The sequence below is a fragment of the Antechinus flavipes genome, chromosome 3 (assembly GCF_016432865.1).
Source record: "Antechinus flavipes isolate AdamAnt ecotype Samford, QLD, Australia chromosome 3, AdamAnt_v2, whole genome shotgun sequence".
Lineage (NCBI taxonomy): Eukaryota > Metazoa > Chordata > Mammalia > Dasyuromorphia > Dasyuridae > Antechinus > Antechinus flavipes.
The window spans coordinates 322,134,067-322,152,891 of record NC_067400.1 but is presented as its reverse complement, the minus strand read 5'-3'; the positions used below and the strand labels follow the sequence as shown (position 1 = coordinate 322,152,891).

The 18,825-nt window shown below is 36.6% G+C and overlaps 1 protein-coding gene across 3 annotated transcripts in view; it reads right to left on the bottom strand.

Moving 5' to 3' along the window:
• IQCG (IQ motif containing G) overlaps positions 1–18,825 on the bottom strand; it is a 68,866-nt gene that overhangs the window by 25,068 nt on the left and 24,973 nt on the right. For all 3 annotated transcript variants that reach the window (XM_051985497.1, XM_051985494.1, XM_051985496.1), the window contains 2 exons: positions 18,310–18,438; positions 15,436–15,517 (listed from right to left, as the gene is read on the bottom strand). In XM_051985497.1, coding sequence (XP_051841457.1) covers positions 15,436–15,517; positions 18,310–18,438 — 211 coding nt within the window. The remainder of the gene's footprint in view (positions 1–15,435; positions 15,518–18,309; positions 18,439–18,825) is intronic.

Below are 18,825 nucleotides of genomic sequence, written 5' to 3'. Positions count from 1 at the left end.
TCTGAACTATCACCAGATCTTACACGGCACCTAACACAGGGTTGTGAACACGACAGATACTTCGTCCACATTTCTTGGCTCCATGTAACGCTGTTGATCACTGTTTCTGTCATGAGATGGTATCAACAATTCCCAAACAAATCATTTTTTCATAAAAATAAATCTAGTTTTTCAGAATGAAAATCAAAAGTTTGAGAGTTGAAACTCTTCAGAAGAGTTTCTATAATATGCAAAACATAAAGCATTACACTTTGCTGAGCACTTAAAGGGTCATTCAAAGGAGCATTTAAAAGACTGGCTTAGGTAGTAGACAGAGCCAAGCCAAAGGCATCTGTTTTCAGGATTGTTACCATGTGCCTTTAATTATCCCAAGTTCCTTCCTGTTTGGTTGCTGTTTCAGGCAGCCTTATTTTATAATTCTCAAGGGTGAGATTACTGGACCGGAGAGAGAGGACCTGAAATACCGAAAGGTTGTGAAATAAAAATAAAATAGCACTAAGGGGCACAAAGAGTTGCCTGAGGCACTGATATGTCATCTACCATTTTTTAATCTGACCATGGACTACAGAAAAGAACCTGTTAGAAGTACTAGCTTATAGAGAGGCCAGTGAGGTTGAGTTATGTGGCTAAGTTTCCTTTTAAAAGAAATTCTCAGAAGTCAGAGGGACAGGCTGACTCAAGAATGTTCTGCTCTGCCCACTAACCCTAGTTTTCCAGAATGTCTGGATAGCTGGCCCAGATCCTTGGAATGATGCAGCTCTTGTGTGGGTTTTCACCTCAAGCCAAGTTTTATTTCCAAATCCCAAGATTGCCTTATAGTTTGGATTGTTGTTTGGCCTCAGAATGGAGATATTTAGTCATGGAAAGAGACATCTAATTGAACCGAGTTAATAAAGCTTTGATGGCAAGGATGAACAATAGGAGCCAAAGACTTTCTAATGATAGTGTTTGTTTTCACATTTAGAGGAGAAGGAAGATAGTTGCTAGGCAATGAGGAAACTCCCAAATTGGTGGAAGAGCAGAAATTCATTTCGGCCCTACTGCACTTTAGGTTACTTTTGTGATTGGTTGAAAAAAAAAAAAAAAAGAAAATTGGTGTAAGATGGGTTAGGAAAAACCTTTCCAGAGAAAGCCAAAGTAAACAATAGAATATTGTTTTGAGATAAACTAGCACCTATGTCATATTTGAATATCTTGTCTACTTCTGGTTAAGAGTGACTGATCCTCTTTTTTGTGAATGTGATCTAAATTCATCAAAGTCCATTATTTACATGATTTGGTAGATATATGGCCAATGAAGTCAGCCTTTTGAGCTTCAGTGATGAGGTCCTGGGTCACTAAGTGGATTGGCAGAGAAAGCTTGAAGTACTGATAAGATTACTCCCCAATGCAAGCAGGGAAAGCACTGATGGAAATCAGATCAGCCTTACAGTCCCACCCCAATAGAGACCTGAGGTAAGCCCCCCTCACTGTATGCAGTCAGAAAGCCAACTTTTTCCTACAAATCTATCTGTAGCCTATGCCTTTTGGGTTAGCCTGTCACACACACTTTGCCTCTGGTGTCTTGCTTTCCATTCCTTCTCCCCCCACATCTCATGGCATATTTTTTTTTTAAAGCTAACTCTTTGAGGGTACTAAATTCCTTTAAATATTTAGCCTGCCAGTCAGTGCAATACTCCCATCTCATGGTATATTCTCTTTCTCCTGGTTGTGACTTTCATTGGGGAACTTATCTTTTCCACTAATTATTAAAACCACTTTCCTTGCTAATTATATGCTCTCCTGAAATCTATTTCATGTTTACTACTCCTGTTGTCTACTACCTCTTAATTTGGTCTGTAACCTTTTCTCATAAATGAATCTACCTTTTAGCAAAGAGAAAGGCCATTGTCACATGACTAACCCCCAGCATTTGATGCTGAATCCCATCATTTGATGCAGATTGCTCTCTTCAATTTTATCATCAGGTGCAGCTTTTTTTTTTTTTTTTTTAACCCAAGGCTTTTGCCTTTGGACACTAAATGAGAAATGCTCTTCCTATTCACTTCCTTATCACCATGAAAAGTCCCCACTTACTGACTACATTGTGATAACCTCTAAGTCTCTCTTCTACATCTCCTAGGGCCATTTCATCCCTCAACAAACTTATGCAAGACAGGAGGAATTACACTTCTTTACTTTGCCATATCAGTTGGCAAAGGTAATCTTAGGCTAGGGAAAAGGAAAGTAACCAGAAAAACCAGAGCAGGGGTGGAGAAAGAAGTAATCAAAGGAAAAGGAAAATAATTAGGAAAAAGAAGAAAATGTGGATATCTAGAAAGTATAAGATGAAGAAAAAGTCAATTAACAAGCATTTATTATAATATAAACATATAATAAATATAAAGTTCACTTACTATTTGCTAAGCATCGTGCTGAGCACTGGAGGTACAAAAAAAGACAGAAACATAGTCCCTGACTTCAAGAGGTTCACATTCTCATAGCATATACATCAGACATAGACAATGTCAGTGGAAGGTAATCTTAAGAGTAAAAACACTAGCATTAAGGAGGGAAAGGCTTTCTGCAAAAGGCAGGATTTGAGATGAGATTTAAAGGAAAGCCAGGAGGCAAAGGTGAGGAAGGAGAGTATGGACACAGCCAGTGTAAATGCACCAAAGTGGGAAATGCCAAGTCTTGTTTGAAGAACAAGTAGGTCAGCGTAACTGAATAATGGAATGTATGGAAAGGAATAAAGCATAAAATAGAAAGGCAGAAAGAAGCCAGGTTTGATTCTGGAGATGAAAGGGAATCACTGGAATTTATTGAATAGGGTGAGTGATATGGTCAGACAATAGAAAAATCACTCTGGCAGCTGAGTGGAGGTTGCCATGAGGGAACCAACCAGAAGAATATTGCAATTATTCAAGTGTGAAGTAATGAGGGCCTGTGTGGGAGAGAACTGGACATACACATGACATCATGTAAAGGTAAAACTTACAAGACTCATCAATGGGTAAGACATGGAGGGTGAGGGTGAATGAGGAGTCAACTAATGTTGTGAGCCTGGATGACCTGAAAAATGATGATTCCCAGATTGGTGACAGAAAATTAGGAATAGGAGAGGTTTTTGTTCTGTTTTGAACATGTGAATCTAAGTTGCCTCTGGAACATCCAATGAGAGATGTCTAAAAGGCAGCCAGTAAGGGGGCACTGGCATTCAGGGGAGAGAATGAGATCAATGTGGAAATCACTTGCACATGACTACGAGAGAAACAAAAAGAACCTTAAGCCCGCTGACCATTATGTCACTATCATGGTCGAGCCAGGCCCCCAAAATTGAGAAAACCCACTGCATTTTTTCACCAAAGAAGTGGAGTGTGTGTGTGTGGGGGGGGGGGGGAGATAGGACGATACAGAATACTGCAGGTGACGTCAGATTTGTCCATGTGTTGGTTAGTTTTGCTCACCTGTTTTTTGTTTGTTTTTTGGATGAGCTGGGAGTCATCAATTACAACCGTTTATTAAGATGGAAGACCACCAATTCTTACCATCCACTCTTCTTCTGACTTTAGAGGAGGAAAGGAATAAGCATTCCCTACTACATGCCATGCACTGCCCTAAGCACTTTTCTACAAATATTTCATGTTATCCTCCCAATAATCTCACAAGGTATTATTATCCCCATTTTACAGAGGAGGAACCTGAGCCAGGTAGAGATTAAGTGACTTGGTCAGGGTCTCAACACTAGTGTTTGAGACCAGATTTAATTAGTCTTCCTGACTCCAGGCCCAGCATTTTATCTCCTGCACTGCCTATTTTCCCCATGGTAAAGATAAGGAAACTAAAGCAGAATCAAACAGCTAATATATGTCTGAGTCCCATTTAGAATGATGTAGTGCTCTCTTCATTGCACTGCCAGCTGCCTCTACTGACCTCTAGGGTCCTCTGAGCCCTACTCTGGATGCTGCTATCTCCTGAAGACCACCAGGCCTCCTAAAGACCACTGGGACTTGCTGTCTATCCTGTCATTCACCCTTAGGACTTCTGGACTTTTCCATATGTCCTATAGCTGAACTTTCATATATGGTATTGTCTATTCCAATTAGAATAAGCTCCTTAAAAGAGGGGACTGTCTCACTTTTTTTTATTTGTATACTTAACACTTAACATGGTATTTTGCACAAAATTAAAGATGCTTTTTTATTCATTTATTTTTGGTTCAAGATAAGAGCTCAATGCATGGAGAGGAAAAGAACATATTCAGAAATAAAAGTGATATAAAAGAAAACAGTGTCAATAAAATTTTGGGTTTTTTAAAATAAAACTTTGTTAAAAAAAAAAAAGAAAGAAAGAAAGAAAGAAAGAAACAGAATAGAAAATAAGGTGAGAGTTGGGAAAAGGAAGAGAAAAACAAAAAAGGACATACCTTGGATCCTTACTGAAAGGCTTTTGACTTGTTAAATATTGTTATATATTAGCTTATCCTTGGGAAAAACATCCTCAAATGAATTTCAATTTAGGGATATACAGGACATAGGCAGCAGATATTTTCTAGTTTAGGGCTAAACTAGAAACCACTGACACTAAGCACATAGCCCCAAAAGACAAAAAAAAAAGCCTTCAGATAAATTGCACTGATCCCCTTCCCAAATGCTCTACCATGGTTAATTTTTCTCATACTAGTTTCAAAAGAAGAAAAAAAGGTTAAGGGTATTTATGTGTGAATACATTTTTTAGCATATACATTCTGAAAAATTTTAAATTTAAAGCACTTAAAAAGATTTTTTTTCTCCTTGCCCTTCTCTTCTGTCTTCATGACTTAATTATATGTCTAGATGTTTCTTTTGCTTTCTTCCTCCCACCCTTACTTTAATTCCCAGATTCCACTGAAGCAAAAAAGGTATCTGGATCAATAGTTATAGATTCCTTGATTACTTTTTGAGGAGTAAAAATAATATCCATCTTGGCTCTTTTCAATAATAAGGAAAGACAATTCCAATAGATTCATCCACATCCAGAGAAAGAATGATGAAGACCATATGTGGATCAAAGTATAATATTTCTACTTTTTTGTTGTTTGTGTGTTTGTTAAGTTTTCTTTTTTTTTCTTGTAAATTTTCCCTTTTGTCTGATTTTTGTGTGTGTGTGTACAGCATGATGAATATGGAAATATATTTAGAATAATTGCTCATGTTTAACTTATATCAGATTGTTGTGTGGGGGAGGGGGCTGGAGAAAAAGAGAGAAAAACATTTGGAACATAAGGTTTTACAAAATTGAATGGTGAAATTCTCAGACAAAGAAAAAACTTTGGTGTCTGAAAAACTGAATAAAATTGTTGTGCCATCCTTCAGAAACAGGTTAAGCTGACCTTGAATCATCCTAAGCATCCATCCTTATAAGTTTCAAGTGGCTTTATCTTATTCCCAAGTGCCTTTAAGTCTGGTGTGCCTGTCTGATATCAATGACCTCAAAATGCAACTGGAGACCACAAATTCATAAAAGCATTTAAGAGAGAGAGAGAGGTAAGCCTAATCCACATATACCTATGTTTATCTTCCTCATTGTAACTAATCATAATTTTCTAACTCTGTAATATTACCAATCCTGTGACCAACAATGTGATTTTTGCTCTGTGTTTTTGTTCTGTGCAAATATATATATTTATATCTAATATTACGCTGTCAGTTTGAGGTCATTTGGCTATTCAAAGATATAAAAGACTTGCTTTCTTAATGAGTAGCAACCCTACTAAATGAACCATAACTTTGCTCAGTAAAGACTGACTCAATTCACCCTTCTGTAAAATTTCAATCATGATAATGTTCAGAAATAACAATTTGTGTTAATGTGATTATACATTTATAATATATCTACTGTGGGTAAGGCCTGCTAACTTAATAAAAGACTCAAGACAAACATTTAAACAAAAAGAAGTTTTCCAAAAAAAGCATTTCTATAGATTTGCCACTAAATTGCTACCATCTGTGCAAGAAATTATCTTTATCTCTAATCCTATGCTCAGTACTTCAGCCAATTTAGCCTGTTTTTCTAATGTTGCTCACCTGTGGAAACCAACAGGTTCATACCTGAAGCAAAAAGCATGTCAAAAAGTTTTTTTTCTCTGGGAAAGGAACTGTCTCTTTTTCAATGTTTCCTTCACAACTTGCCTACTTTCTCACTTTACCTCAAAAGCTTTAACTTCCAGCTAGCCAACTGACAGTAAACCTAGATTCAGGAAGACCTGAATTTAAATTCTGCCTCAAAGAGTAGTTATATGAGTCTGAGTAAATTCCTTAAAGAAAAAAAAAATCTCTGTCTGTTTTCTCCTCTGTAAAATGAGTATAATAATCCTACCTTTCAGGGGTTGTGAAGATCAAATAAGACTGTATTTGTAAACTATAATATGCTACTTAAAATCAATCCATTATTATTCCTTGATCTCACTTCTATACCTTCCACACTCATTTTGTTCCCAGCTTTGAATTGGTTCTTTTGGTTTAGATTTCCCACACAGTCTCTCTGACCCACTACCACTAAATCCTCAGAATGACATTATACTTTTGAGGGGGTTAGATTGTTTTTTGTTCTTTGCTATGGCTAAATGCAATAAGAATGTGAGGCAAAAGTATCTATGGCTAGAGTGGGTGAATTTTGCAGCTCAGAAAACTCTATAATCAACATAATTTTATGAGGCTAGAGAGTTAAGAGGGAAAGTGCCACATTTTGAAAATACTCGTTATATATAGTTACTTTGCTTTTCTTATAAATTTCTAAAATTCCTTTAATGAAATATTTGTGTTTTTATGAAATCAGAAGAGAAATGAAGATTAATGTTTAATGTTATTAGGCGGCAAAAGAGAGTCAAGAAAGGTTAGATAGTGATACTGAGAGTAGGGGGAAGGGAAAAGTTTTGTAATATGGGACAAAGACTGAAATGAAACCCAAGAAGGGAACTTTTCACCAAAGAGAAAATATTGAGTACAAGTCAGCTTTTGTAAAACTTCTGAAAACTCCCAGAGAGTTAAAATGGCATTTGAAGAACAAAAACACTGAGAGGGGAAATGATGTACTAAGATGAACACTGAAAGCTGCTTTGTAATTAGTTTAGAGAAAGCAGGGTTAAAGATGGGAAATGGGGGAGGCCTGGAGACATTTTCTAGGAAGTAACTGGAAGATTTTGTGTTACCTACTTACGTTCACTACCACAAAACAGCTAGATAATGCTTCTAATAAACTAAAAGATGAACATAACAACTGGAAAAAAAAAGAAGGAAAATATATTCTTAGAAGGAAAATCTTAGAGAAAAAAAATTAGCAGTAATATTACAAATGATTTTTGTATGCAGTTTTTAATATAATAAAGTAAAAATAATATATAATATAATATAATTAATTCATATGCCCAGTTTTATTCACCATTAATGAGAAATGAAATAAAAGATTGCTATGAATCACAGCATTCTTCGTGGAATTTGACAAAGTAGTAACAAAATTCATTTATCAGACTGGCTAATGTGAGAGAAGACAAAAATGATAAATGCTGGAGGGGATGTAGAAAAACAGTATACCAATACACTGCTGGTGGAGTTGTAAACTGGTTTAGTCATTCTGAAGAATAATTTGGAACTATTCCCAAATGGCATATGCCTTTTTTTACCCAGCAATAGCATGACTACATCTTTATACGCAAGAGATCAAAGAGTAAAGGACTTACATGTACAAAAATGTTTATGCCAAATCTTTTTGTGCTGGCAAAGACTGAAAATTGAGGGAATGCCCATCATTTGAGCAATGGCTAAACAACTTGTGGCATATGATTGTGATGGAATATTATTGTGTTATAAGAAAAAAATGAAGGGGATGATTTCAGAAGAAAATTTACATGACCTGAAATAGAACTGAGCATAACCAGGTAAACATTGTACACATTAACAGGAATACTACAACTATGAGACTTAGCAACTCTGTTCAAAACAAAATCCAAAACAATTCCAAAAGATTCATGGTGAAAAAATGCTACCCTTCTTCAAAGAGAGAAGTAATGAACTCTAAATACAGATGAAAACACGTTTTTTTTTTTTTCACTTTAATTTTTTCTTCTCTTTTTTTGGTTTGTTTTTTGCAGCATGGCGAAAGTTGAAATGTTTTGCATAATTTCATATGTATAACATATCATATTGCTTGTCTTCTCAATGGATGGGAGAGGGGAAGGATGGAGAGAGGGAAGAAGAGAATTTAGGACTCAAAATTTAAGAAAATATATGCTAACAATAGCCAAATTAAAATCTAATTGTCCTTAATTTGAAAAATCATCTGGAGGAATGATCAAGATTACCAAGAAGTTTACTGAAAGAGTAGTGCTTAGAGCTACCAGGTCTCAAAACATGAAACAGTAACTATCAAAATTAAATGGTTCTAGGTGAAAGAGAAAAGTAGACTAGTGCCTGCTCCTGATAGCATATGAAACAATCCATACCTCAATTGTCCTTCTTCCAAACAAAAGATGCATCTTCACATCTTTTCCCAAAGCCATCTTTGATCAGTTTCATTTTATTTTTTTCCTTTTACATTTTCCACTCACCATGTATATTCTTCTCTTAATTCTGATTATTTCAATTTGTATCAATTCGTGTTTCTCTGAAGAGCTTATCTTTGTGATGTCTTAAATGGCACCATTTTAAGTGCTATTTAGAGTACAGAATGGTCAGTCATTTTCTATTCATAGGATTATAGATTTAGAACTAGAAGAAAACCTGGTGACATTCATTGAGTTCAAGTTCCTTATTTAAAGAGAAGAAAACTCTAAACTAAGAATTTCAGTGAATTATTCAGAGTTGGAAGGCTCCCAGATAAATTCTGAAGCCAGGTCCTCTTGATTCCTAGTCCATTATTCTAACCACAATACTGTGTCTTCTCTTTACCAAAACAAGCCCAAATGGGCCCATCCTTTGTTTCTAATTATCTGCTCCCACAAAAAGTGCTGCTATGAACATACTGCTATGCATATCACTTCCCAGTCACCACTTCCAAACCATGCCACCTGCACAGGAGCCACCATGCTTGTCCCCCACTCCATTCCAGCCTACCCCACCACTAAAATCTTGGACTCTTCCCCTGGAATCATTCTGATCCCAGATGGATAACCTTTGATCTCATTTTGTGTAGAACTAAGCCTCTAAATCACTTCCAAGCCACAACTGAAAAAATATGCTGCCCACCCTCACTTTGCAGTTCCCCTTTATATGATGACTTCCCTCATTGGAATGTAAGCTCCTTGAGGATAGGAATTGTCTTGTTTATTTGTATCTGAAGTTCCAGAATTTAATACAGTGCTTAGTAAATAAAAAGTGAAGATAATACTTGATTTCTTTCTCTCCCTCTCTTCTCCTTCCTCCCTCCCCTTCTCTTTCTCACCCCATCCTCCCTCCCTCTTTTTTCACTCTTACCCCTCTCTTTCTTGTCCCTTTCTTCTTCCCTTTCTTTTTCCCTTCTCCCCTCTTCTCTTTCTCTCCTCCTTGCTCCTTTCCTCTTCTCTCTTTCTCTCTTCCTCCCCCCTTCTTCCTCCTTTTTCTGGCCTTCCCTCTCTCCCTCCCCCTTCTCTCTTCTTTTCCCCTCCCTTCCCCTTTTCCCTTTTCCATCTCTTCCCTATTTCTCTCTCTCCCCTGTCATGTTCTCCTCTGCTGCTTCTTTTCTCCTCCCTCTTCCCTCTTTCAGCTTTTTTTCTCCTCCCTCTTCCCTCTTTCTTTCTCCCCTTCATCTCCATCTCTTTTGGCATATGGGACAGGCCTGATAATGTTTCACCTCTGCTCAATTAAGTTTCCTATTGTTTCTAAGATCATTTAAATCTTTTCACCAGCTGGTCCCTGTCCCTCTTCTCTTCCTCCTCTAATATCTGGCAGCAATGGCCTTCTCCAAGACCCGAACACGAGATGCATCATTTCCTGGTCTTGGTGCCCTTCTTTGGCTGTTGTACCTGGAACATACTGCCTACTAACCTCCGTCTTAGAATTCCCGGCTTCCCTTCAAGATTCAGTTTAAATCAAGCAGTGAATCAATCAGCAAGTATTTACCAAGCACTTTTAGGTAACACACTGTGCTAGGCGCCAGAAGTACCACGACAAAGCGTGAAACAATCCCTTGTTGTTGGTGTTTAGTTTGTTCAGTCCTGTCTGATTCTTAATGACCTCATGGACTGTTGTGTCCTGCCTTCTAGAACCCCCACACGGAGTGGTTAAAACATATCTCCTTAGTGGAAAAATGAGGAGGCAGGACTTCTGAGGATGGTGGGAAAATGGAGTCCCTTTAGTCCAAGCCCTTTCACCCTTATATAGCCTCATGTAACCAAAACAACATTGCACACGAACCAGTATATACTGCACATGTGGGATCACAAAGAACTGGCTATTGTACGTAGCTGCCCACCTGGTCTCACTGCTTCAATCATGACACAGGTTGTTACCGCTCCCTGACTTCTCAGGAAGGCCAAGAGCCCTTAGGGGAGATAGGGAGCCAAACCAGACATGGTCAGCAGGTTCTCTCTGGGATGAGGGGTCACCTAGCATTCCCTCACTGTCTGTGGCCCTCTACACTGGACCATACTGGCCATGGGGTTTTCTTGGCAAAGTAGAGTGACTTGTCACTTCCTTCTCACTTACAGTGGGCTTACAATCTAAACAACACCTTCTTGAAGCTTTTCCTAGACCTCCCACTCCACCCCCACCATTTATTTTGTTTATGTTCTTTAAACACTTATAAGTGCATATACAATGCTGTCTTCCCCTTTAAAATATAAGCAAAAAGGTGGTTTTGATGAGGTCCTGAGTAACCAGGTGGAGTTGACAGAGAAAGTCTAATGTTCTGATAAGATTGTTTCCCAAGGCAAGTAGGGAAGTGCATTGATGGGGATCAATTCTGTCTCACAGTCCCACCCCAGGAAGGTCTCAGGTAACCCCATCTTATTGTAAGAAAACCAAGTTATGATGTCAACCCTCCAGTAAATTTCCCCTCTTAATTTGTCTATGACCTCTGCCATCTTTGCTAAACCACTTTTGGATTAGCCCACCAAAGTTCTGGTTCTGCCTCCTGATGACTTTCTCTTTACCCCTCCCCCCTGCCTCATGGTGTATTTCTCCTTCTCATAGCTAATTAGCTCTTTTAGGGTGCTAAATCTCTTTTAATATTTTTAGCCTGCTAGATAATGGCACACTCCTACTTCTTTCTCCTGGTTAATTGTGAGTTCCACTGAGGGACCCATTGTCTTTTCCCTTGTTAATTGTAAAAACCCCTTTCCTTGCTAACTGCATGCTCTGCTAAATCTATTTAATATTTACCATTCCTGGTATCTATACTATCTCTTCATTTTGTCCATAAACTCTTTTCACAAATTAAAGTATCTTTTGCTGAGAAAAAAGCCACCACGAATTCTTCATGTGTTAATTGCTACCCAGCCCCCTTGTGGTGTGCCTACAGCTGCTCACCCGGTGGCAGCAGACCCCAAGCCCTCTGTTTCACTCTTGTCTCTCTTTCTCTGCCCTGAGCGGAGTGTTTGGCACTCTCCATGCTTAGCGAGAGACTGATTCAGGTATATGCCCTATCATGAGGCCTCTGGACCCGAGTACTGGACACTGGTGCTAGAGTGCTATTTACACAATTCCAAATTGGTTGCCAGAATGACTGGAAGAATTCACCACTCTATCAACAGCAGATTAGTGTACTCTCTTTTTACAACCCTGCCAACACTGATTTCCCTTCTTCTTTAAATCCTCCCCCAGTGACTGAGTACGAGATGGAACCTCAGATTTGTTTTGATCTGCATGCTGTTATCATCAACAGGAGTAATATGTGAGACAGGTGGAAGATTCAGTACATAGAGAGCAGAGCCTGAAGTCAGGAAGACTTCAGTTCTAAAATGATCTCCGACACTCCCGAAACTATGACAAATCATTTAACCTCCGTGTGTCTGAAAAATGAGGACACTGATAGTCCCGATTTTAGAAGGTTGTTGTAAGGATCTAATGAGTTATAAAATATGTGAAGTGCTTTGCTAATTTTAAAGTGCAATATAAATGCTAGCTATTATTTTTATCAAGTTTGAAAAGACATTCAAAGATGGAAAAACTCATTGGCATAGAGGGTTGCTGGAGGAAAGAATCTGACTTTGTATATCTCTTAGGAAAAATAATTTGCAATTTTATTTAAAAAATTACTAAATTCTTTATACTTTTTGACCCAGAGATACTACTACAGAGGCAAAAAGGCTAGTGATGGCAAGAAAAGCCCTATATGTACAAAAATGTTAACAGCAATTATTTGGGATAACAAAAAGCTGGAAACTATATATCAGATGTATATATATACATTGCATGTATATATATATGCACAAACATATGTATACCCCCAACAATTGGAGGAGTGTTACTCTACAAAAAATGACAAAAACAAACTCAGAGAAACATGGGAAAACATGTATAAATTGATATAAATTGCTGATTGAAAGAAAGTAAAAAATCAACATGTAACAAAATGCAAATAAAGTTAACCTGGAAACACAACAAACTCTGGTCTGTGTTCAAATTATGCTATCAAAATTACAGGACACTTTCTTCCTTTCATTGATAAATTAACTGTTCTTCAAGAAAGGTATTTTAAGTTGCAGTATGGCTGAATAAGTTATAGTATATGTATATAATAGAATATTATTGTTCTATAAAAAATGATAAGCAGGCTGATTTCAGAGAGACCTGTAGAGACTTAGATGAACTGATGCTAAGTGAAGTGAGAAGAACCAAGAGAACATTGTACACAGCACAACAAGATTATATGATGATCAATTCTGATGGACTGATTAATTCTAATGGACATGGCTCGTTTTAACAATGAGATGATTCAGACCAGTTCCAGTGATCTTGTGATAGAGAGAGTTCTGTGGGGATCACAACATAGTATTTTCACCTTTTTTGTTGTTCTTTGTTGGCTTTTTGTTTTCTTTCTCATTTTTTCCCTTTTGATTAGATTTTTCTTGGGCAGCATGATAATTGTGGAAATATGTATGAAAGAGCTGCATGTGTTTGGTATATATAGGATTACTTGCCATCTAGGGAAGGAGGTGGGAAGAAGGTAAGGAGAAAAAAATTGGAACACAAGGTTTTGCAAGGGTGAATGTTGAAAACTACCTTTGCATGTATTTGGAAAATAAAAAGCTATTATTTTAAAAAAACTGATGAGGTATTAATATTTCACTAGTGAGATAAAATAATTCAAACAAAACTGTAAAAAAGAAGGAAATTACAAACTTGACTGTTATAAACAATGTCTTCTTATCCATGTTATATCTTCTATAAATAGATATATAATAAATAGATCCTGTATAAAAGAAAAAAAAAGAACCAAGGACAAACAACAACAAAACAGTATTAAATTACAGTCCATCCCTACTTTTACTGTCTTGAAGGCTATTGTTGCTTCCCAATATATCTCCATTCTGTTAGAAGAACAAGATTCATTCTTGGTAGTCTTGCTAAGATTATATATCTCTTAGGTACATTAATGCCTTAATGTACATCTTTGGGGCAGTGAGATGGTACAATAGATAGTGAACTGGACTTGGTATTAGGATGACTTGTCTTAATAAGTTTAAATCTGGCCTCAGACTTACTAGCTCTGTGACCCTGGACAAGTCACTTCACCTTCTGTGCCTCAATTTCTTCATCTGTCAAATAAGCTGGAGAAGGGAATGGCAAACCACTCTGGGATCTGCCAAGAAACTCCCAAATAGGGTCACAGAGAATTGGACACAATTGAAATGATTCAACCACAAAATACATCTTCAAAAATGAATTTTTCATTGGAGAACTCCTAACAATCCTTCCTATATAAAAGCTTTATATGGAAAAGGAATATCTTTACTTTATAGTTCTGTCAGGTCTATCTGTAACCATTGATGCCTGTGCTGTTTTAGTTATGAGGGGATTCTTACCTGTGTTTCTTTTTTTTTAATATTTTATTTTATTTTATAATAACTTTATATTGACAGAATCCATGCCAGGGTAATTTTTTTTTTACAACATTATCCCTTGCACTCGCTTCTGTTCCGATTTTTCCCCTCCCTCCCTCCACCCCCTCCCCTAGATGGCAAGCAGTCCTATATATGTTAAATATGTTGCAGTATATCCTAGATGCAATATATGTGTGCAGAACCGAGCAGTTCTCTTGTTGCACAGGGAGAAATGGATTCAGAAGGTAAAAAACAACTCAGAAAGAAAAACAAAAATGCAAATAGTTCACATCCGTTTCCCAGTGTTCTTTCTTTGGGTATAGCTGCTTCTGTCCATCATTTATCAATTGAAATTGAGTCTTTGTCAAAGAAATCCACTTCCATCAGAATACATCCTCATACAATATCGTTGTCGAAGTGTAAAGTGATCTCCTGGTTCTGCTCATTTCACTTAGCATCAGTCCATGTAGGTCTCTCCAGTCCTCTCTGTATTCATCCTGCTGGTCATTTCTTACAGAACAATAATATTCCATAACATTCATATACCACAATTTACCCAGCCATTCTCCAATTGATGGGCATCCATTCATTTTCCAGTTTCTGGCCACTACAAACAGGGCTGCCACAAACATTTTGGCACATACAGGTCCCTTTCCCTTCTTTAGTATTTCTTTGGAATATAAGCCCAATAGAAACACTGCTGGATCAAAGGGTATGCACAATTTGATAACTTTTTGGGCATAATTCCAGATTGTTCTCCAGAATGGTTGGATTCGTTCACAACTCCACCAACAATGCATCAGTGTCCCAGTTTTCCCGCATCCCCTCCAACATTCATTGTTATCTTTTCCTGTTATCTTAGCTAATCCGACAGGAGTGTAGTGATATCTCAGAGTTGTCTTAATTTGCATTTCTCTGATCAATAATGATTTGGAAAACTCTTTCATATGAGTGGTAATAGTTTCAATTTCATCATCTGAAAATTGTCTGTTCATATCCTTTGACCATTTATCAATTGGAGAATGGCTTGATTTCTTATAAATTTGAGTCAGTTCTCTATATATTTTGGAAATGAGGCCTTTATCAGAACCTTTAACTGTGAAGATGTTTTCCCAGTTTGTTGCTTCCCTTCTAATCTTGTTTGCATTAGTTTTGTTTGTACAAAGGCTTTTTAATTTGATATAATCAAAATTTTCTATTTTGTGATCAATAATGATCTCTAGTTCATCTTTGGTCACAAATTTCTTTCTCCTCCACAAGTCTGAGAGATAAACTATCCTATGTTCCTCCAATTTATTTATAATCTCTTTCTTTATGCCTAGGTCATGGACCCATTTCGATCTTATCTTGGTATATGGTGTTAAGTGTAGGTCCATGCCTAATTTCTGCCATACTAATTTCCAGTTATCCCAGCAGTTTTTATCGAATAATGAATTCTTATCCCAAAAGTTACTTACCTGTGTTTCTACTTGCCGCTCATTTTTGACATCCTGAAGATCTTTCTGGAGAGATTTTATCAGTTTTCTCTCTTTTTCTTCTCTAAAATAAATGAAAAAGGGAGAAAGAACAGTTAGTGTACTGAGTACTAGGTACTAAAAGAGAAATTATGGTTCACCTTAGAAACTCACTGGAAAATATAACTTTTCTTCTGATCAGTTTTGTACTTAATACACACCAAGGACCACATGTTCTGACTGTTTCAAACATTTCCAATACAATCAATAAATTTTTGCTAACTTTTTATAGCAAAACAGGCAAATTTACTTTTTTTTCCCCCTAACATCTTTGGGGAGAGCAAGGAAACATTTATTTACGAAGTACATACCAAACTGGCAAGCAGGATTTCATCGTGTCATATATACTCCATCCCCACCCTATCTCCACCAAAGTTGTTAATGCAGTTTGAAGAGAATTAATCAAAGAACACGTTCAATTTTCACCTATTCTCCCAGCCACTAGTCTCTCCATTCTAACCCAGCTATATACCAGAACTAGTCATTTTCCTTATATAGGACTCGTGTGTCCACAAAATTCAAGCTTGATATAGAAAGACCTTTAATAGAAAGATCCCAAAATGCTTTATGAGGCTAAATTTTCCTTCCTTGGATAATATGATGAAGTTCATGGAGAATCCTTGAAGAAAGAACCATATAAGAACACTCATCAAACTAACAAAAACTATTCCAAAGAAAAACTGGATTTCACAGAATGCTTTAAAGAATCTCAAAATTTTTCATGTTGTAGATTTTCTAATTTCTAAAGAAAATTAATTTCGATCCCATTTTTGTTGTTTTAATTAGTCATGTACAACTTTTTGTAACACCATTTGGAGTTTTATTGGCAAAGATACCAGAGTGATTTTCCATTTCCTTTATCGGCTTATTTTATAGATGAGAAAATTATGTGACCAGCTCAGGTCACATAGCTAGGAAGAGTCTGAGGCCAGACTTGAATTAACAAAGATGAGTCTTACTGGCTCCAGGCTCAGTACTCTGTCCATTTGGATCCCACAGTATTTTCTAAATATATATATATATATATATATATAATGGTATATTGTGCTACTTAGTATATAAGCATCCCCTACCTCTTAGCATGAATCTCTTTCCATTTATTGTTTTTCAAATATAGTGTGTTAGCTCCCCTCTTTTAACAAATTATGGTGGTTTGGGGGTTTTTTGTTTGTTTTTTGGTGAAGCAATTGAAGTTAAGTGACTTGTCCAGGGTCACACAGCTAATACATATTAAGTGTCTGAGGTAGATTTGAACTCAGGTCCTCTTGACTCTAAGGCTGGTGCTCTATCCACTACACTGCCTAACTACCCACAAATTATGATGTTTTAAATGTAAAGGAATGAGTATAGTTACCCAAATAAACTGTAAGCATCCATAATGTAAGAGAGAAAATCTAGTTTAATAGTTGAACTAAAAGTGTCCAAATCAACAGATGTGAAGTGGCCAGACCAGTCTAAAAAAACCTGATAAACATGTGGACCAGATCATGTGGAATTTATTATGACTACTTGAAGAACTTAAGGTTCCTCAGCATGGCTTTTATTATTTTTGTGTATATATTTATCTTTCTTTTTCAAATAGCTTTTTATTTTTCCAAATACATGCAAAAATAGTTTTTTAACATTCACCTTTGCAAAACCTTAGGTTCCAATTTTTCCCCCCCTTCCCTCTTTCTCCTTTCTCCCAGACAGCAAGCAATTTAATATAAGTTAAATATATGTAATTCTTCTAAACATATTTTCATATTTATCATTATGCTTATATTTCTCTTTTTTATTATTATAGCTTTTTATTTACAAGATATATACATAGATTATGCTTATATTTCTCAAGGACTCTACGTGAACTTTATCTCCCATTATCCAAAGAATTGCAGAGAGGATATAGTGATGATTCTCTCCATTTTAGGTTCATCAATATTAATACTTTTTTTAAAAGGTCATCTAGTAGTATCAAAAATGGAACTTTTTTCCTGGAAAGCAGAAATTTTTGTTAACACTGACATTTCTGGATTTAGGGGAGGAAAGGAAGAATAAGCGCTACAAGAACCATTTAAATCAATTGTTAATTATGCCTGTAGACTATGAGAAAATGTAGTAAATGAATGAAATAGCTTCAATTTCCACACCTGTAAAATAGGGATAAACATCTAGGCAACTAGATGGCTCAGTGGATAGAATACTGGGACTAAAGTCAGGAAGATCTGACTTAACCTTTGTTTTTGTCCATGGGAGCAAATAGTAAATCACTGTAGTATCTTTTCTAAGAAAATGACAGTATAGACAGTATGGTTTTCAAGGTCACAAACAATCATATATGAACAAGTGAGCCACAACCCCCTTCACAAGATTGTTGTGAATTCATCAAATGAGACAGCACGTGTAGTATTTTGCAAGCCTTAATGCTCTATAAATGCTAGCTATCATTAGCTACTGAAAGACAGTGCAGAGAATGGATGAGTCCAAAGCCATTTAAATGAAGATTAGTTTACATATTGGCATGAGGGAGATGGCTTCGAGGATCAGCTCACTAAAGAGGCAGCCCTTAATGAACTGTGTGTCAATTTCCACAGAGTGATGTTGGCATTTGGGGAATCATGATGATGAAGCCCTGGCAGGGATCTGATTGATTCAGTTCTGAATTTCCAGTGGTTTCCATAAAGGAAAAGGGTATTTGAAGGCACAAGCAAACCTACATTAAATATAATAGTGTGTAAGTGAATACATGTCAATTTGCTTCAGAATTTAGACACAGATTAAAACATTTTTAAAAATCTTAAAATGTACTAAAGCAAATATACTTAAGATTACTCTGACCTGGCAATGATTTCACAGAAGTTTGTTTTTTTTTCCTTCTCTTTCTCCAAAGCTTTCATAAGTTTAGTGAATGTTCCCAAACTCTGCATCTCCTTTACGGTTTCTGTAAGTATTTCACTGGCATACTCTCTGCCAACGAGAACAAGACAAAACACAGTCAATTAATGATGCTTATTTCCCTGCCCTCAAAGAAGGCTACAGCTTGTTTCTTAATCACAGAACGCAAAATCTGCAAAGTAGATCTTGGAATTCACATAGTTCATAGTTTACACATGAGAATACTGAGGTCCACAGGGAGGGCTGATTTTAATTACCTTATATCTTTTGATTTTTACTTCAATTTTTACTGTGCTATCTCTGTGTCTCAGAGAAAAAACTGCAAAATGTTCAAAAAGTTTGAAAATAATAGTAGCTCATTTTTACATGGAGTTTCATAATTGATGAAGTAGAGATAGACAGTAAGTGTAGAATTAGCCTCAGAAAGGCTCAGGGGGTTTACCCAAAGTTAAGCCATTC